Source organism: Salminus brasiliensis, chromosome 1 (assembly GCF_030463535.1).
Source record: "Salminus brasiliensis chromosome 1, fSalBra1.hap2, whole genome shotgun sequence".
NCBI lineage: Eukaryota > Metazoa > Chordata > Actinopteri > Characiformes > Bryconidae > Salminus > Salminus brasiliensis.
The window spans coordinates 78398260-78416572 of record NC_132878.1 but is presented as its reverse complement, the minus strand read 5'-3'; the positions used below and the strand labels follow the sequence as shown (position 1 = coordinate 78416572).

The 18313-nt window shown below is 39.5% G+C and overlaps 1 protein-coding gene across 3 annotated transcripts; it reads left to right on the top strand.

Moving 5' to 3' along the window:
• The first annotated feature begins 1813 nt into the window (after nucleotides 1–1813).
• nup58 (nucleoporin 58) lies at nucleotides 1814–17438 on the top strand. Of its 3 annotated transcripts, XM_072689872.1 has the most exons (14): nucleotides 1814–2193; nucleotides 4056–4249; nucleotides 4718–4750; nucleotides 4911–5180; nucleotides 5745–5913; nucleotides 6226–6291; nucleotides 6382–6556; nucleotides 6871–6950; nucleotides 7192–7310; nucleotides 7428–7510; nucleotides 7786–7987; nucleotides 14065–14148; nucleotides 15022–15117; nucleotides 16293–17438. In XM_072689872.1, exons 1-14 carry the CDS (start codon nucleotides 2114–2116, stop codon nucleotides 16460–16462), a joined length of 1821 nt encoding a protein of 606 aa, XP_072545973.1. In that variant the 5' UTR covers nucleotides 1814–2113; the 3' UTR covers nucleotides 16463–17438. The 3 variants fall into 3 exon arrangements, with proteins under 3 accessions (XP_072545973.1, XP_072545982.1, XP_072545991.1); XM_072689881.1 differs by lacking the exon at nucleotides 14065–14148; XM_072689890.1 differs by lacking the exons at nucleotides 14065–14148; nucleotides 15022–15117.
• Nucleotides 17439–18313: the final 875 nt, after the last annotated feature.

Genomic DNA, 18313 nt, shown 5'->3' with positions numbered 1-18313 from the left:
GATTTTCTCACTTTACATTTGCTCTCTTATTGCTGTAATACCAGCTAATAGTAAACTGCTGGACTTTACAATGAGCTTTCCATCTCCTTTGAGAACTCACTGGTCACTCCATCTACAGAAGCTCGAAGCCTTGGTGTAATCATGGATGATCAGTGATCATCTGAAGTCCTGTTGCAAATCTAGTCCTAGTCCTAGTCCTCAAGTCCTGTTGCAAATCAGAGTACTAGATTTAGAGTACTATGGTCACCTTATTAGAGTACCTTATTGTCTTGTGTTTAGTAATGTCTAAGCTTAGAGGTATCCTTTGAATTATTGGTCCTGTTGTAAATCTAACTCGGTCATGCAGATTTCTCCTATTCAGCATCCGGAGAATTCGACCATTCCTCTCTAGAGAGGCCACCCAGGTGCTTGGTTAGTCTCTCGTCACTTCAAGACTTGATCTTAAGGACAGCTGCTTTAATGGAGTGAAGAAGTCAGACGGAGAAGTAGTTCCTATCCCACACTTTATTTGGCATTATTTGTATTATTTGGACAGGATTCGTTTTAAATAAAAAGTGTGTACGTAATATAACAGCACCATGTAATCTGATCTGTGACTGATTGTGTGTGAGATAAATAATGGAGTAAATGGAGTGGATACTGGATTAATATGACCTGGGGTTATTAATTAAAGTTTATTAGATACTTAAGAGCTTGAATGTTTTTAAATGCCCAAATACTATAAGTATTACTATAAATGCATTTATAGTCTTCATGACTAAGGCAACTGGAGAGTCTCCGCTCAGCAGCTGCATTACTAGATTATGTACTTTACTATAGTATTATTTAAGGATTACATTATACAGAGGAAAAAACACTTTTAATTCCTTACATTTTCATTTTGGCCTTTGTTAAAACATTTTAAAAGCCAGGAGTTTTTGACTTCCTATCACAGCCCATGAAGACTGATAAGTCACCTTTGTACAATAACCTCAGATTCGTCATCATGACACAGAAAATTGTACACTTTTTTTTCTAAACATTTACATTTTACTTTTATATACTTACATATACATCATTTACACGTCCACTTTTACCTAAGAAAGTTTTTTTTTATCTAAGTTTACGTAAAGCTAGCTAAGTGCACTTACGACCTTCCTGTCATGCAAAACCCTCGTATCCCCAAAATGTCATATTTGCAGGAGAACAAAGAGAAAAAATCTTAACTCTCAGTAGAAGTCAATGTAAAAAGATGTATTCAAAGTAATTTTGGAGCCAAAAACTGAAAAAAAAAAAAAGTTTTTTTTTGGTCAGACAGCGACTTAGCATTACTCTGAACATTTCCCCCAGGCCGGCAGGGAGCGAGCTTCTGTTTGGAGATGCAGCGGTAGCGATGGATGTTTCGATTCAGTACATCGAACCGATTCGTAAGAACAGTTCGTTTAAACTCATTCAGTTAGATAATCAAGCTTCCAACATGCCTTGTTCACTTTTTTCTACTTTGCCTTCATATACAATTTAACTTTAATCCCTTCCATTAAATCGTGCTCTTCTCTATTTAAGAGATGATTCTGAAGTTTACAGTTAGTCGAGTCAACTTCAAGTCGTTTGGGCTGGACTGCGCAAAGCACAAATCCCTAAAAGGAAAAATGAAGGTTACTATATTTATATGTCTATAAAATACATTTTATTTCATGTTATTCATGTCATGTTATATAAAGAATATAAATGATGAACGATTCTTGTTGAAACAGCTGTTTGTGTAGAGAAAGAAAAGGATTTAGTCGTCCATATGAACCGATTCAAATGAACTGATTCTCGTGATTCACACATCGCTGCGACGCAGAGGAAGAAGAGTCGAGCGCGGAAAATTATTTGATTTTTTTTAAAACAGTCTGTCAGTAGTAAAGTTGTATGCCTGCATGTTGCTCGGACGCGAAATTAGTATATAAGTATTGTGTTTAGCAACTTTAGCTTTTGTTGAAGTTTGCCTCAATAGGATGGCGGTGTGTGTTTTTAGCTTTTTAAGCCTCCACGAGGTCGCAGTGCTGCAGAGCTAGCTAGCGCTAACGGTTAGCGCATTAGTCCTGCTTGTATTTTTTAAGACTCTTAATGTAAACAAGCACAGCACACAATGTCGGGCTTTAACTTTGGAACAAGCACCCTGGGATCCACAAACACTGGCGGGGGCTTTTCATTTGGAGCTGCGACCAGGTGAGAGGATGTTGAAGCTAGCTAGTTCACTTAGCATCCAAACACTTGCTAGCTAACGTTAGTTGGCTAGACAACTGGGGCTTAGCTGAACCTGAAGCAGCAGCATGACTCCAACAAGTAGTTCAGTCAGAAGACCAGCACTACTAATATTAAATAAACAGCTCGTCTACAACACGTGAGCTGGGTAGTACTACATCACCTGTAAAGGGCTAATGAGGCTAATCATATAAGTTAAACTAAGGTTAGCCATCAACGTCCACTCTGAGCATACCTAAGAAGTGAGCTTTCTCTTAGAAAAGTTGTCTTTGGTCATTTAGAATTACTGAGAGAAGTGTTTTAAAAAAAAAATAAGGTAAATTATTGATGTCCAAACAATAATTTCCGATGTGTGATTGTTGCTTAATCAACAAAAGTTTAACAATCAGAATCAGATGAGTGAGTAACAAACGAATCAGATGAGTTTAAGTTATGATTCAGGTCCAGATTCACAAAAAATGTCTTAAGAGAAAAGTTTCATATACAAAAAAGACATTTTATACTTCAGACTTTTTAAACTTTTAAGAATACAATTGGTATTCTTAAAATAGCTTCTAATTTATTTAAGATAAGATCATCCTTTATTAGTTTCTCTAAACTAATAGCAAGACACTCAGTTACAAAAATGTAGATAAATAATTTACACTATATACACAATATAAATAAGAATGAAAAAAAGCAATAAACAATATTATTTACAGGTTATTGCAAATGACTCTTAATTGCACATGGGGGGGGGGTATTGGACATAGTATTGTTATATTGAGGGATCTCTGTTCCCTGAACATGTGTGTGTAGTTTAAGTGTGTGTGTATGTGGTCCGCTGGGAGCAGTGCTGGTTGTGCAGTCTGACGGCAGCAGGAATGAAGGACCTGCGATACCGCTCCTTCACACACTTGGGGTGAAGCAGCCTGTCACTAAACGAGCTGCCCAGTGCTGCCAGAGTCTCGTGCATGGGGTGGGAGCTGTTCTCCAGCATGGATGCCAGCTTGGCTGTCATCCTCCTGTCTCCCACCACCTGCACTGGGTCTAAGAAGCATCCCAGGACAGAGCTGGCCCTCTTTTTGAGCTTATTCAGTCTTTTCTTATCTGCCGTCGAGATGCTACTGCCCCAGCAGACCACTCCATAAAAGATGGCAGATGCCACCACTGTGTCGATTGAAAGTCCTCAGGAGCGCTCCCTGCACTCCAAAGGACCTCAGTCTCCTCAGCAGGTAGAGTCTGCTCTGGCCTTTCTTGAAGAGTGCAGCAGTGTTGACTGACCAGTCCAGTTTGTTGTTCAAATGAACACCCAGGTATTTTTAAGAGTCCATTTTAAACATTACTTGGACTACACACCTTGTAGGACTAAGAGTTTAGAAGGTCAGCCTCTGAAATTCAGTTCAAATGGTTTAATTGCTAAAATGAATCGTAAGATTGTTTTTGTTCAGAGATTGTTCTTAAAGAATTGTTAGGTGTCTACAAATGGAAACGATGTAGTAATATTAAATAATATTTTATTGTTATTTAATTTTCTCTTTTGTTGTGCATGGATTTAGCTGAAGAACAGTCAAATGTTAATAGGATAAGATGTTAAATGCAAAATAAAGGTCAGTGGCTACATAAGAATACAACAAAGAGCATCTTATGAACATCTTAGTTTTTCATCTTAAGACTCCTTAAGATTTGTCCTAGGATAGCTTTTGAGAATCCAGTGTGAATCCGGTTTGCTTTATGTACACATAATCAGTTCTGACTGGCCTCCCATAACTCACTCAGTTTTAGAGATGTTCATATTGTTGGATGGAGTAGTTCTTTAACCTAGTGCGTAACTTTGCTTCTCACAGTGCCCCTGCTGCAGCCACTGGCGGCTTCTCTTTTGGTGGTCTGGGAGGAGCCACCTCTACTCCAGGTGCTGCACCTGCTGCTGCTGCTGCTGCTGTTGCTGCTACTACCACCACCACCTCGTCCCTAGGCCTTGGGAGCAGCTTGTTTGCCCAGAAACCGACGAGTGGATTCTCCTTCAACACACCTGCCTCAGGTATGAAACCTTTTGCCTCATTGTGATCCCAAATTGGTGTCTTTTGAATGTTGAGATAATACAGTCCAAATATAATACATAATATGTCCAAAGATTTGTAGACACATGCTCATCAAGCATCTTTTTAAGAAATCTATTACCAGGGATAATAAAAGATTGGACTTCTGTTTTGAGCTCCATCACTCTAGTAAATCACACTAGGTACAATGCTTGACAGACATGGTAAACTTAGGCTTATGTACAACAACTCCAGCTCTAAGGGCTGTGTGAGCTGTCACACCAATGGGTACACCTTAAGATAGCTGATTTTGCTAATTAGAAGGCCTGTCTGAATACTTTTGGCCATGAAGTCTATATGCAGCAAACATGTTCTACATATGTAGACCTTTAATAAGCATTTTGAGTATCTTATTTGCAAAATGACTGCATTTTCTTCCTTTAATTCATTGTTTTTTTTACTTGCTGTAGGAGCAGCTGCACCAGCTACTGGCCTTACTTTAGGTAAGTTATGAGTTAAGCTGATGATAGTTTTAATTATTTTCAGAATCTTAGGCACTAAATTAAACAGTTAACTGAAATAAATGTCCTGCTGAAATGGTAGGTTTGCATACTTGATTGAATTCTCTTGTTCAGTATTTTACTAATGCACTCTTGTTTACAGGAGCTCCTGCTGCATCCACTGCTGCCTCAACAGGGTTCAGCTTTGGTTTTGGGAAACCAGCTGCCTCTGCCGCTCCATTTTCACTGACCACCACCACCACTGCCCCAGCAGCTACAGGCCTGTCGTTGAGCTCCGTCCTCACCTCCTCAACCCCTCAGACCGGCTCTACAGGCTTCTCTCTGAACCTGGGAGGAGCAGCACCTGTCTCTTCTGCCCCAACCGTAGGCCTCAGTCTAGGCACTTCTCTTTTCTCCAGCTCTGTCTCAACAGGTGAGGTGGCCCTTAAGTTAGCAGTGTTTTTGAGATATTTTAATGCGCTAAAATGATTGAACCAATTCTTCTTGAGTAATGATACCCTTTGTTAAAATTTGTCATAAAATTACACCAAAGTAACTAATTAGTATCCATATTTCTAGAAAACGTCCAGTGACTGATTAATTTTGTATAGTTGAAAGTGAAGTCTCCATCAGATTGTACATTTCAGTACTGCTAAAATGCCAGTGTCTTTATGGCGCTCATGCAAAGCTATAGACATGACCTCTGATACACAGATACATTTCTGTATATTGTAAAACATGATTACTGTTTAGCAGCCTAATTTAACATTGAGCGGAAAAAAAACTTGAATGTTGTTTTTGTTTAGTATATTTCAATCCAGAAAATGAGCCAGATATATGCTCTGAAATACTATAAAGTTAAATTCTCACTGTTCCATGAATCAGGGAGGCGGTTGCTTGATGTAAATTTGTACTTTCTCTGTGTCTGAATTTTGAGTTTGTTCTTGTTTGTCTTTGTTGGTTCCTGATATTATACTTATGTATCTGCAAATTTCAGGCTTGGGGCAATCCTCTCTTGGGGGAGGACTGAGTCTAGGAGGTTTGCTCTCGTCCTCTACAGCATCTACAGCCCCTCTTGCCCCTGCACCCAGTGTGGGCTTGGGTGGAGTGGACTTCAGCACCTCCTCAGAGAACAAGAGTGATAAGTCATCCAGTGCTAGACCTGAGTGAGTAACAGTGGAAACTTCCATTCTGCCCAGTTATCATTTTAGTAATGCTAATTGACCTAGGCTTGGAAATATTGATTTACCAGCTGCAATTAATGGAGACATAATGCGCAAAACTACAGTTTAATTGGTACAACAAGGCCAACTAATTACCTGAACAGTAGATCAGCTAGCCAGTATGATATTCGACATAAATTAAAATGAATAAGTATTTCATGAAGAGTAATACCATCAGTACCTGCTACATTAATTTGCTACCTGGGACTTGGTTACTAATGTTTTTCCTTTTCTTTTCTTTTTTTTTTTTTATAGAGACAGCAAAGCTCTCAAAGATGAAAATCTACCTGCTCCCATCTGCCAAGACGTGTACAACTTCCAGTAAGAACTAGCTATGATTGGGGTTGATAAACGATTGTTCGCTTCATTTGTGTTTGAGTTCAAAAGTAATGTTTCTTTCTGGTTATGTAGAAAGTTTGTGAAGGAGCAAAAGCAAGTTCAAGAAGAGATCAGCAGGATGTCCTCTAAAGCCATGCTTAAAGTGCAGGATGACATTAAGAGTCTGAAGCAACTTCTGTCTGTCAGTGCCAGTGGACTGCAGAGAAATGCCCTTTCCATAGACAAACTTAAAATGGAGACTGCCCAGGTACCGAAACAAAACACTCACTAGAAAAAAGTATAAAAAAGCAATAAAAGCATCAGCATCACCATATTTTGTGTATGTTTACATATTGTAACATACCTAAGAGATAATAGAAGTTGCCTGGTATGGTGCTGGTTGGAAGAGACCTTTTTAGAATTTACAGTTCATCTATTGCAGTTTATATTTTGTAATTTTGTCTTTCTTTTAACAAATCATTTCATGTGAAAACCGCTGAACCACTGTTGCTAGACAACTAGGAAAAACGATCTGGTTGGTGACAAACTATGCTAATTTGAGATTATTTCTGCCCCTTTCAGGAGTTAAAGAATGCTGATATTGCATTGAGAACCCAGAAGACACCACCTGGGCTTCAGCATGAGAATACTGCGCCATCTGAGTGAGTACTGTCTTTTTTTCCATTATGGACATTTACACCTTTTTAATTCTGTTTGTGCTATTTATTTATTAAACCAGAACAGGCACCTTGCTTGCAAGTAAAATGTCATGCAACTAAAACAAATAAATGTATATGATAATATTGTTTATAGCAATACTTTGTTGAGTTCAGATTAAGTGTGAAGTACACTGGCAGCCTGGACTTTTATGTTACTACGAAGACATTCCCCCTGTCTCTGTAGTTATTTCCGGGGTTTGGTGGAGCAGTTCGAGGTGCAGTTGCAGCAGTACCGCCAGCAGATCGAGGAACTGGAAAACCATCTGACCACCCAGAGCAGCAGCTCCCACATCACCCCTCAAGGTAGGAAAGTGCCCACATTTCACTGAACCCAGTAATGTCATTGAAATATATAATTTTATTGTTTTAAAACCCATTTGGTTGTATCTGTTGAACTGTCTTGCTTCCCTTTGTATGCAGATCTCTCTCAGGCCATGCAGAAGCTCTACCAGACATTTGTGGCTCTGGCTGCACAACTGCAAGCAGTTCATGAGAATGTAAAGGTGTGTGTTCTGACTTAATCACACTAGATGACTTAATTGAAGTTCTTAAACCTGTAGTGCGCAGGCACACGTTCAAGAAGTTTACAATCTAGTCGTTTAAAGTGTTTCAACTCAATTGGAATATATATATGATGGATAAAGAAACTGACTGCTTGCCGGTTTTAGTGATATGAATGATATTCACATATACGTCTTTTATAGACAAGTGGGATTATTACACTACAATAACTACATTTCACACTCTCAGTGACCCAGCTCTCTTCTGCCTCCTGTAGACTTTGAAGCATCAGTATCTGAGCTACAGGAGAGCCTATCTGGAAGACTCCACAGACGTCTTTGAGTTGAAGCGAACCGCAAGTCGGAAACTGCAGAGCGCCCCGCGAGTGACCACCGGCCCAGCTCCTTTCGGCGCCGTCCCCAATGCTGCAGCCGTTGCCATGGCTGCTACACTCACGCAGCAGCAGCAGCCCGCTCCAGGTCTGACCGCCTTCAAGTTTTAGACCTCTTCTTGACCTCTAGGCTGTGAAAGAGTCAGGGAGTTGAGGGGACAGATGGAGAGACTGGCAGAGAGGCACGAGGGAGGGAGAGAGGGAGGGGACGCAAAAGAAAATGAAGAATAAACTGCAGAAGCCAGCCAGTGACGTGTTTTTTTGTTTGTTTTTTTCCCAATTTTTTCAAATCCATTTATCCTTTTATTTATTTATTTTCCCCTCCTTTTGGTTCATTTGAGAGGTACAGCATGGCAGGCTGCGTCTATGCCTATGGGCGTGCCAACCTCTTTCCTTTTGGCGCTTGTGTGAGAGGTTTATCTCCTGGCTGGCCTACTTTTCCCCTTTCTTCTTTGGCTGAAGAAACAAAGCACTTACTAAGATGAAAGGTCGGTCTCGCCAGGCTTTAGACATAGTTGATTATTGGGTGAAAGGAAGTAGAATGAGCCAAACAAAATCTAGTTTAGAGCAGTAATTTGTTGCCCATATTAGATTTTGTTTCTTGACTCATAGTCCTAAGGTTTTTCATGATTGGTGTTAAAATGAAGTTGAGAGTAGTATAAATTTTGAGCGTGCTGTAAGGCAGGAGGTGAATGCATACCAGCATGCATTATTTTAATAAGTCTTTAATTTATCAGGTAACCGTAATCAAAATGCTAATTGATAACAGGGTACTTAAGGCCTCTTTTCATACGAGATCTCATGATTGAAAAGGTGCTTGGCAGTGGTGCGTATATAGTTTCCAAATAATGCAGAGGTTGCCTTTTGTGTAAGCCTTATCATTTTGAAAAAGTAGTTTCTTCCCATGTTGGGTTTTATTAAATTGAGGTTTTGAATAAGGATTACTTTAGTTCCCTTGGCACCCCTACACCTACTGGGTCTAGTAGGGTGTAGGTTTTCCCATTTTCAATAGCAGAAATGTAGCGATCACTACACATCTGTAGATACACCGTGCATAAGAGACTGCAACACTTATTAGATGCTCTCTTTGTATTTTGGCTTATGTATATAGTACATGTGCTTATACTGATGAGCAGCTAAATCCATAATCCTTTGTCTGGATTTTTCTTAGTTTATTTGGCCTTTTTAAGTAAGTGCATTAGTGGTGGTATTGTTGGTCAGAAGGCATTTAAAGTTAAAATATAATGTAAACCTAGGTGTCCACCGTTTTAGAGCTTTCATTTGGAGTTCTGGAGGACATGGCTTGCCTGAAAACAAGCTGTCCATGTCAAAAAGCATCTGGTGTGTAGTAGTCTCATGTAAAAGACTCTTGACTTGTTTCAACTCTGGTTCATTTTGAGATGAACCTGGTACGTGGCTGGGATGTTGGTTGCGCAAGTGTGGTGCCAAAGCAGTGCTAGGACTTGTTGGATTTTGTTGCTGTTCTTTGTGTCAATTTGGGGGCTGGAATGGTAGGAAAGTTCCATTAAGGATTCACTCTTGTCTGTGCCGTGTTGACTCAGAAGTATTACATGTTGGTATTTGCACACCAGTTCGACATGGATGTGGTTTTGTATATTTTAGTCAATTGTTATATGTATCCTGTAGAGCAGGGCTTTACAGATCTGGTCCTGGAGGGCCTGGATTTCCCTGCTCAAACACACCTGAGGGATTTTTATTTTTTATTTTGCAGTTAAATGGCTATCATATTAGATGTGTTGGAGCAGAGAAAGGCCAGACTGTTCTGTACACTAGCCATCCAGAAGCGAATTTAAAGAACCTTACAGTAGAACTTTCAGGGCTGCACGCAGCAGCAGTTGCATGTGTTGTCTTTTTCAGTATGTTGCAAAACGGGGACAGTGCATGTGCAGATCCGTTCTTTCCACACAGGCCTCTCTCTGTACAAACACATCGGCTTCAATCCTTTAATACCAAATGAATGTGAAGGTTTATGTCTCAGCGGCCAGCTCCTGGCCGCCCCCGGCTTCTTCAGTACAGAGGTTTTAGACTAGTGAATTATTTTGTATGCTTTTAAATTACAAGATTGCTGTGAGGTTTGCCTATGCATTTTTCTATTCCGATTTTATGGTGTAAGCTACTGATTTCCAGGGTCTCATTGCACATTTCAGTTGACTAATACAAAAATAAACACGTCTAGTAGTCTAAGCTTCGCATCGGACAGTCATCCTGCATTGGTAACCATGGTAGCGTTCATGGTGTTCCTGGAGATGAGACAGCAATAATTGCAGGTTATATGAGAACTGATTTGATGGACAGTAGTACGTAGTACAGTACAGGAATAATCAGTAGTTCTCAATTACAATCTTGAAGCTTAATTTTCTAATGAGTGCTGAAACTGCACACACATGCCCACTCATCATCGTTCCCACACAGCAGTGCTGGACTAAACAGATGAGTATAAAGTCTTCAAGGAGCTGTATGTAAGATTAAACCAGACAACTGCTGCTCGAGGGCAGGATCTGAGCCAGCATGACCACTGCTTTTTTCTTTTTGATCTGAGCACTGGTAGGATGTGCAGAAAAACACTACTATGTTTGTGTGGATTTGTACTGGTTCGCGGTGCAAAAAGTCTGATTTGTTCTAGTTACCTTACAAACCCTTTATTATTATTATTATTATTATTAAAGCTCAACTTTTTTTTTATTGAAGCTGAACATTTAAATCCTTTAACAAGATGCATTGATGATGAGGCAACTCCAACGCAGGTTTTCCAAAACCAAACTAATAATTCTGTGGATTGCATTTTCATTTGTGCACCTTTAGTGTTAATGTTTGTATTGGGCCAGACAGGATAAGCCCTGTACTAATAGCAGAATGAGTGACGGTAACATGCTGGCTCAGGATGCTTGATTGTAAAAAAGGAAAATTTGTTTGTCTTCCTTATTCTATAACCATACAACAATCATCCAGTTGAATTTAAATGAATTAAAAATCCAACTGAAGACTCCTTCAAAATTAGTGGCAGTGTGTAAATTAGGGATTCAGTTGAATTAGCTTAGAAAGGGCTTTGTAATTTATATCATTTGACAAATTACTTGACTGTTATTGTATCATTTCATATTGTGTTCTGGGTGGTGCTTAGTATTTTCACAGTTTAGTGTGATTAAGATTTTTTTGTTGTTTGAGTGAATTATTTGTGCCTTTTTGAATTTGAATCGCTTATCGCATTCGTCACATTTCATGTTGGGCTTGAACAGAACCGTTTTTTCATCTACGCAGGTCTAGTCCGTAGCATTGTCCGTTGAAGTGGTGTTCTAACAAGAATCGGCCGCTAATATAAGTAACTTAAAGAACCTGAAGTGGTGTCTGGGGTTAGAGCTTTTGTACATAAACATATGGTAGTTTTTATCGCATATTTAAGGGCTACAGTGTTCTTTCACTCAGCAGATGAGGGGCAGAGAGTGAAAAGCTGCTCCGTGTGGCCGTGAGGGCATGCAGTGAAAAGATTATTGTTATTATTATAATACAGTATAAACTTTTGTGTTTGTGCCAAAATTCAGTATTCAGCAGTGCAGCCTTTAATTGTTGACCTTGTTGTGGTTAACAGCTGCTCCTCTGGACTTTGGTCCAGCATCTCCCTCTATGGTGGCTGCTTAGAGCCGATTCTTTAACGCAGGTGACTCTAGATTGTGTGAATTTCATGAAGGTTATAAATACCCTCTTAAGGGTCGTCTTTGGTGACAGAAAATCATGCACTTGTAGGTATATGTGCGCACTAAGTGAAAAGAGTCAAGGTCTAGGACTGTGATTTTAGTTTACACCGTGATTCATTGGTAGGAACACTGTTGATTTTGTGTTGTCTGGATGGTCTGACATTAGACTGTAGCTTTAGTTGGGGGTGTAATGATCTACATACTTTCAGACTTGATCAAGATTTAAGTTGATTTTAGATATTTCTACTTAACTCTTTAATTATACACTACATAATTGGGTGCACGCTAACCAGAAGTCTTGCTCCTCCCTGCCCACTTTGTATGAACTTTAATAGGATGCCTAGTTATGCACTTAGGTCAATAAGAGCCCATCAGGCGAAACCGTACAATTCAGTGCTGTAAATTAAACTAGGGCTGGGCAATATAGTAAACAGTTTATGTAACAAAGACATTTTCATGATGCACATTATTTTTCGTAATGTTTTGACATGCAGGCCAAATGCACCATTAGCCAAAAACTGTCCCATACTTAAATACAGGGATTTTTATTTAAAACTCCGTCAAATTAAACAACACTATGCTATTTGGAATAAAACGTTTAGTGGATCAGTGTTCTTTAAGCCCGGAAAAAGAATATTGTGTATCGAGCTATCAATAAATTGCCCTTTTTTGCTTTATTATTAATTAATTAATTCTTTTGTGAGATTGTTTTTGTAGTAAAATTGTTACACCCTTAGCTATAGACAGATCCTTAGACCAATCTCTTTCCACACAGGATGAGGCTTGTTTTGCTCTTATTTAACACTAATATGAAACATAACCTTGCATGCCATTTTAAACAAGATTTTATGGCTGTATGTTTTGGTACTCGACAAGTCTCTTGAATAGAGCATTTTCTTTTTGGTACAGTTGGTACACTTCAAGGATTAAAAAACGGAGGCTTAAAAGAGGCTTGTGAGTTTGCTTGTTTACATACAATAACATATAGTCAATTCTATCTAAATTATCGTTTGCGTGTGTCATCAGTGCGTGTAGGATATTTTTAATAAGCCATTGCTTGTTGATACATATACTGTGTGCCTTTTTGCGCTAGTTACAGCATTTACAGTAGTCTGCAGTGAGCCATTGTTTGAAATGCATTCCTAGAAAATCCTAGCTTAATTTTAATCAAACTGTGTTAATGCAATAGCAAGTAGGAATCAGTTTGTCTGAACTTGTTTGTCATGTTTTATGTAAGTGGATTGCTTTAAATTGACAATAAATCCGTTTTTATAAAGAAAAGCCCATGTCTTTGTTTCTTTTTGACTGACCAATCATTGATTTATATTAATTGGATAACATGGAATAAATTTGAGATGCAGATTTCTGTACATGACATCGCATCTTCAAATTAAAGAGAAAATTTTCAATTTGAAAGAAATGTCAAAGCAGCTAAAAGGAAACGAGACAGGAGCACAACTATGTTATAGCAGAATTCGTTCTTTAAAGGGAATTCCACTGATATAACGACAGAGTCCATAGTTCAGCCTAAACAGTCATTAGAATGGTTTGGTGTGAATTAGTTCATTGTAGAGAAACAGTAGTGATGAGAACCAGGAGTGGGGATGTCTTCAGTGCAGTCCTATATCTATAGAGTTTAATTTAATGTCTAAAACAACCAGTGAACCTGACCGTCCTTTACGTTTTTGTTTTGGTAAAATAGTGATTTGGTGATTTGCCTTACGGCGCCTTGCATTATGCCTCTTTACACCTGCAAAACAGTATGTTTTAGACCAAACGTGAGCCTACGTAAACCTGGCAGCGTATTCATGACCATTAGTTTGTTTCTGTGAGGGAGCTTTTAGATCAGGGTTGGGCAACAGGGCTGGAGTCCAGCACTGTTTGTTGATTTCACTGCTCTAACAAACCTGTCAGATTTACAGGTGAGTTGAGCAGGAAAAGCACAAAACTGTGCCGGAATCTGGTCCTCCAGGTCTCAGAATTGCCCACTTCTGTTTTAAAGGCATTAAAGTTCAAATGTCGAAGTCCATTTACAATCACTATGGCTTATTCTGACACTACAGGTTTCTCTAGAACGCTGCATTTCATACCAAACAACCCTGAGTGACTGTGTTTGCGTCTTAATGATGAATTAGGCAGGAGAGCAATCTGTAAACTAGACTAGTGTAAACCAGGTAAGTAAGATCAGGGTACAGATAGTTTACCAGATTGAACGTTATCTTGAGCAATTAGGAATATATCGTTAGGCTTGTGATCATGTGATACGGAGTTGAAAATGGCTACTGAGACCTGATCAGATTAGAAAACTTGATGGCACTGAATGCCACTCAGATTTCCCTGTTGGCCTCTCTTCAGATAAAGTCCTCGGGAAGTGACTTTTACACACGTCTCCAGGGAGCGTTAGGCGCACCTACATGAGAGTAAGCTTTTCTGCTCTCTTTCTCTGTCCCAGGAACACAGGCGCCCCTGGGGGCAGGTTTTGGGACTCCCTTTGCCTTGGGCATGGGCACTAGTATGGGTTCTACCAGCCTTGGAGGTACTTCCTCTTTTATGCTTTCAGCTTCCATCATTCTTCTGCAATAAGTTTCGCTCTCGCTGGCAAGAAATGCTGACGACTTTAAATGTGCAAGGACTCTATATGCTTGTAGTGTACAGTAGTCTGTGTGTACAGTGGCAGATACAGGGTGTATGTGTGTATGATTGCTGGCTAGCAGCTGTAATAGGATGTAGACAACTTGCATTGCTCCTTTATTTCATTTGTTGCCATGTCTCTTCTTTCCTTCTTTAGTTTCCTCTGACAGTGTGCACATTGTTTATTACTAAAAGCATAGTCTTGTGCTTTCTTCCTCTGTCTGCTGCATCTGTGCACTCTTGGAAAAAAAAAAATAATAAAAATAATAAAAGATGCTTCAAATGGTTCTTTGAACAATGTTTGTAATGGAGATGAATTCGGAACGAAGATGGTTCCTTATGGAAGTAAAAGTGGTTCTTTTATGGCATCACTCAAGGGACCATTTGAAGCACCTTTATTTTTCATCATAAGGCAAGATGTTAGAGAGGTTTCCCTGTACTTAAAAAAAAAAAAAAGGCAAAAGAAAACGAATTTGCCTTGTAGTCACTTACACTGGAAACCAACGGGTAGTGGGTGTTGTCTGCAGTCTTACTATTTTCTTCCTTTTTTCAATTTTTGCTTTTTTATAAATATTCTTTGCTTCCTCACCTGCCTATTGGTTTCCCTTTAGGTCCATTGAGTTCTCCACCTTTTAATGAGTACAAAGAGGCATGTTGAAGTGGTTGTCTATGGCACAGATGAGGCAGATAGACCCCGAAAAATGCCTTTAATGTGACACAGCGATATTAGTGTATGTGTCAGAGCACCAATTAACGTGCCCGGTTTGTCTCTTGGCAGCTTTTGGTAGCGGCCCAGGGTTCGGGGCTGTGCCGACTGGAGGCTCGTCGTTCGGTTTTTCCGCTAGCAAGCCATCTGGAGGGAGCTTGAGCGCAGGTGTGTTCCATAGCACCCTCCTCCACTTCCTCGCACCACCGCTGACTGTGTATTACTAACATCTCCTCTTCAGTCCCTCTTGGTGTTTCTCCGATCTCAGCTCTGGAATAGGTTCAAGCTGCTCAGGGGATTCACTGCATTCAGGATTATGCAAGAGTCTGTGCTTACGTTTTTACTGCTGATTTCCTGTCAGCTGTTTTCCAGCTCAAAAAGGGGTCGGATTTGAAGTGGGGAAATGGCTGTCTGATTAAATTTCAACACGCTGTTAAAGAGACGATGCACAAAAAGACCCACATTTGTTTGTGGGTCGTGAACAGAGGTGGGCAGGGAAGCCTAAAACCATGCTGAGTACAGGTTTTGTGGTGATTTGGGTAGAAAAAAGGTTAAAAAGGTGAAGTGCCTACATAAACATCAGCTCAAAAAAAAATTGCTGAGTTGAATGCTAAGAATTAAGGCACCACTGTTAATTTTTTTTTTTATTTTGTGAAAGAGTTTATATCTTTTTTTAAAAAATACATAGATAAACGCTCTTCAGGACACTTAAATGTCATTGTTCAAAAAACTTAAGAGCAAAATGTCTATTTGTTCAATTTTAGCATACTTGGGAACAAAGTGTGTCATTATCCTTGTACATGGCACATTTTATGTCTAAAGCCATATGTTTTATACAGGGGGTAGGCTGATGTAATTACCAGAGTATCTCAGTAGTTTTAATCATATTTTGGACAGTTTCCCACATCAGTACAGATTCCAAGACCTTTTACTTTCTGTAAAACGAGCCATAAAAATAACCTCAGGTCCCATGCAAATCAACATGTGGCTAAATGTTATGTCATGTCCTGTGAAAAAGGAGGTTTTTTTGCAGCTTTTCTGAAGTATTAAGGTGCTCGAAGAGGCATTTAGTTTTGTCGCACATGCCACAGATACCCCAGGTAGTCTAGATAGGAGTCCATAGCAAACCTGACGCTTCTGGCAGCTTTATGCAAATCATTGTTTAGTGTAGCCTATAGCCTACATACATGTTAGAAATGTATGTAACTGCTAATTTAAACTAAAATATCATCATTTTTATTATAAGTGAGTTATAAGATTGAGTTGAGTATACAAATGAGGACATTTCTCCCTTGTCTTGTCTTTTGTGTTTACGTATATCTAACCTAGTTCTCTTCACACAGGTTTTGGAAGCTCCAGCACCTCAGGCTTTAACTTTAGTAACCCAGGGATCAACGCATCAGCTGGGCTTACCTTTGGGGTGTCCAACACCCAGACAGCAGGATTCGGCGCAGGAGGGCCCCTGCTGCAGCTCAAAAAGCCTCCCGCAGGAAACAAGAGGGGCAAAAGATAGAACTGCCTGTGAACAGGGTAAAGGGAATAGGCGTTTAGGCCACAAGAAGTCGACATTAGTCACAGATCTCTCTATTTTTTTGGTGGGTGTGCTTAAAGGATTATTCTCCCACGTTTCAACCAAATCTTTTCTGCTGTATCTGTGTCATACCTCTAAATACCACACAGATTCATTGAGATTCACTTTACTTAGAAAAGAACAGATAATCCTGTTGACCAAAACTTTACCAATGGGCACTTACTCCATCACTGGTTGTGCCGTATTATTGTTTTCAGTCAACAGGTTTACTGTTTTTCACAGAAAGTGCAGGCGAACGTGTTGAAATGGTCTGTGGTAATCAAGCGTATGCTAGATATGTGGGTGATGAAGGTTGGGTTGCAAACCCTGAAGTACTCCTTTAAAGGTCATTTGAAAATGTTTTGTTTCACCAGTCAAACTGTCCTGTACTTTATCATTATGTTCTGTGTATTTCTTGCTCTGATTCTATGACTCTATGCTGTCACCGACACACTGCCAGTGTGTGGGACAGCCGAAATCGGAGCACTGACATGACTATGAATTTACAACCCACCGCAGTTGATGGAATGACAGGACGTTTGAAGAAACCACAGTGTGAAGCTGTTCGGTTTTGAGAATATCCATGATCTCAGCCCCTCTGTGTGTTTGTCACTTTATTTGCCTGTGTGTGCTCTGTGACTGTATAAATGTCCACCCATCTAGCATGTGAGCTATTCTCTTCACTGTCAGTGTGAGATCATGACCCCCTGTGTATGTACTTTCTTCTTGAAGTGTACCAATAGGTGGTGGCAAAGTCCAAAAAAAAAAAAAAAAAAAGTGTAGTATGTGTGCCCCCATATGCTTTTTTTCTCTGTTGTAATGTCTACCAAATATTGAAATCTTTTCTAGACTTTATGTGCAAACTGGTATTTTTTCGACTTGCGAGAGGTTTATTAATAAAAGGAAAATGATTTCTCCAGTGGCTTGTGTTGGGTGTTATTTGAGGTAAGAATATTTTCTGCAAATTTTTAGAATCAAATTTCAGAAAACTAAATAAGAGGTGAGAGCAGTTCTATCCTTTAAATTACAAACCAAATTGATGTGTTTGGTGTTTTTTGTGATCAATTCAGTTGTATTACAAAGAATTGCTGCAATAAATGAATCATTCTACCACTTGTATACAAGGACATGTACTTTACCGATAATCCACTATTCTAGTAATTTGGTTGGTAGTATTTCTTAATATTGAATTGACTGAAGAAAGCCCTACTGAAGAGCCCTATCCTAAACACATGTTTAAATACAAGCATTTTTACTGCAAACTATTTAAAGGCACCTTTCAAACAAGGAGGTACGCGCAGTGTCAGTGATGTGAGGCACCAGTGTCTAGATGAGCACTAACAGCGCCCCTGGTGGAGAGTCTTCAGCCTTTGCGACCGTACACTGTGCATATATGTGCAAAAGAAGCAGTTTAGAAATCTAGCACCAAGTAACTTGTAAGAACCACAGTAGAACTTCTTACTACATCCAATGACTATCTGTTTAGCATGTTCCTAAATATATAAGCAAAGCCGTCCAGATATGCTACCAGCATGTAGCATAATACAATTCAAACACACTAAACGACTGAAATGGGACTGAACATAAAGCACTTTCTTCATTAGAATTTGTCAAATGTAGTAGTATCAAAGTAAAAATAATGGTTTTAGTTCTTATAATATAAAAATATACGTAGTTAGTATCGATCACTGAATGACTGAAGTTGAAGCCCACCGGTTGGAGCAGCGCAGCTCCAGCCTGCCCTGTATGGTTTCTGCCGCCCGCCCGCCCGTCTTTGTGGAGTGGACGTAAAAG

What these genes read in the sequence shown, in the direction of transcription:
- nup58 (XM_072689872.1), top strand. Translation starts at nt 2,114, where the DNA reads ATGTCGGGCTTTAACTTTGGAACAAGCACCCTGGGATCCACAAACACT. An exon ending in GAGAATACTGCGCCATCTGA is followed by an intron (nt 6,951 to 7,191) that starts GTGAGTACTGTC and finishes CTGTCTCTGTAG; the next exon opens with TTATTTCCGGGGTTTGGTGG. An exon ending in CTCCCACATCACCCCTCAAG is followed by an intron (nt 7,311 to 7,427) that starts GTAGGAAAGTGC and finishes CTTTGTATGCAG; the next exon opens with ATCTCTCTCAGGCCATGCAG.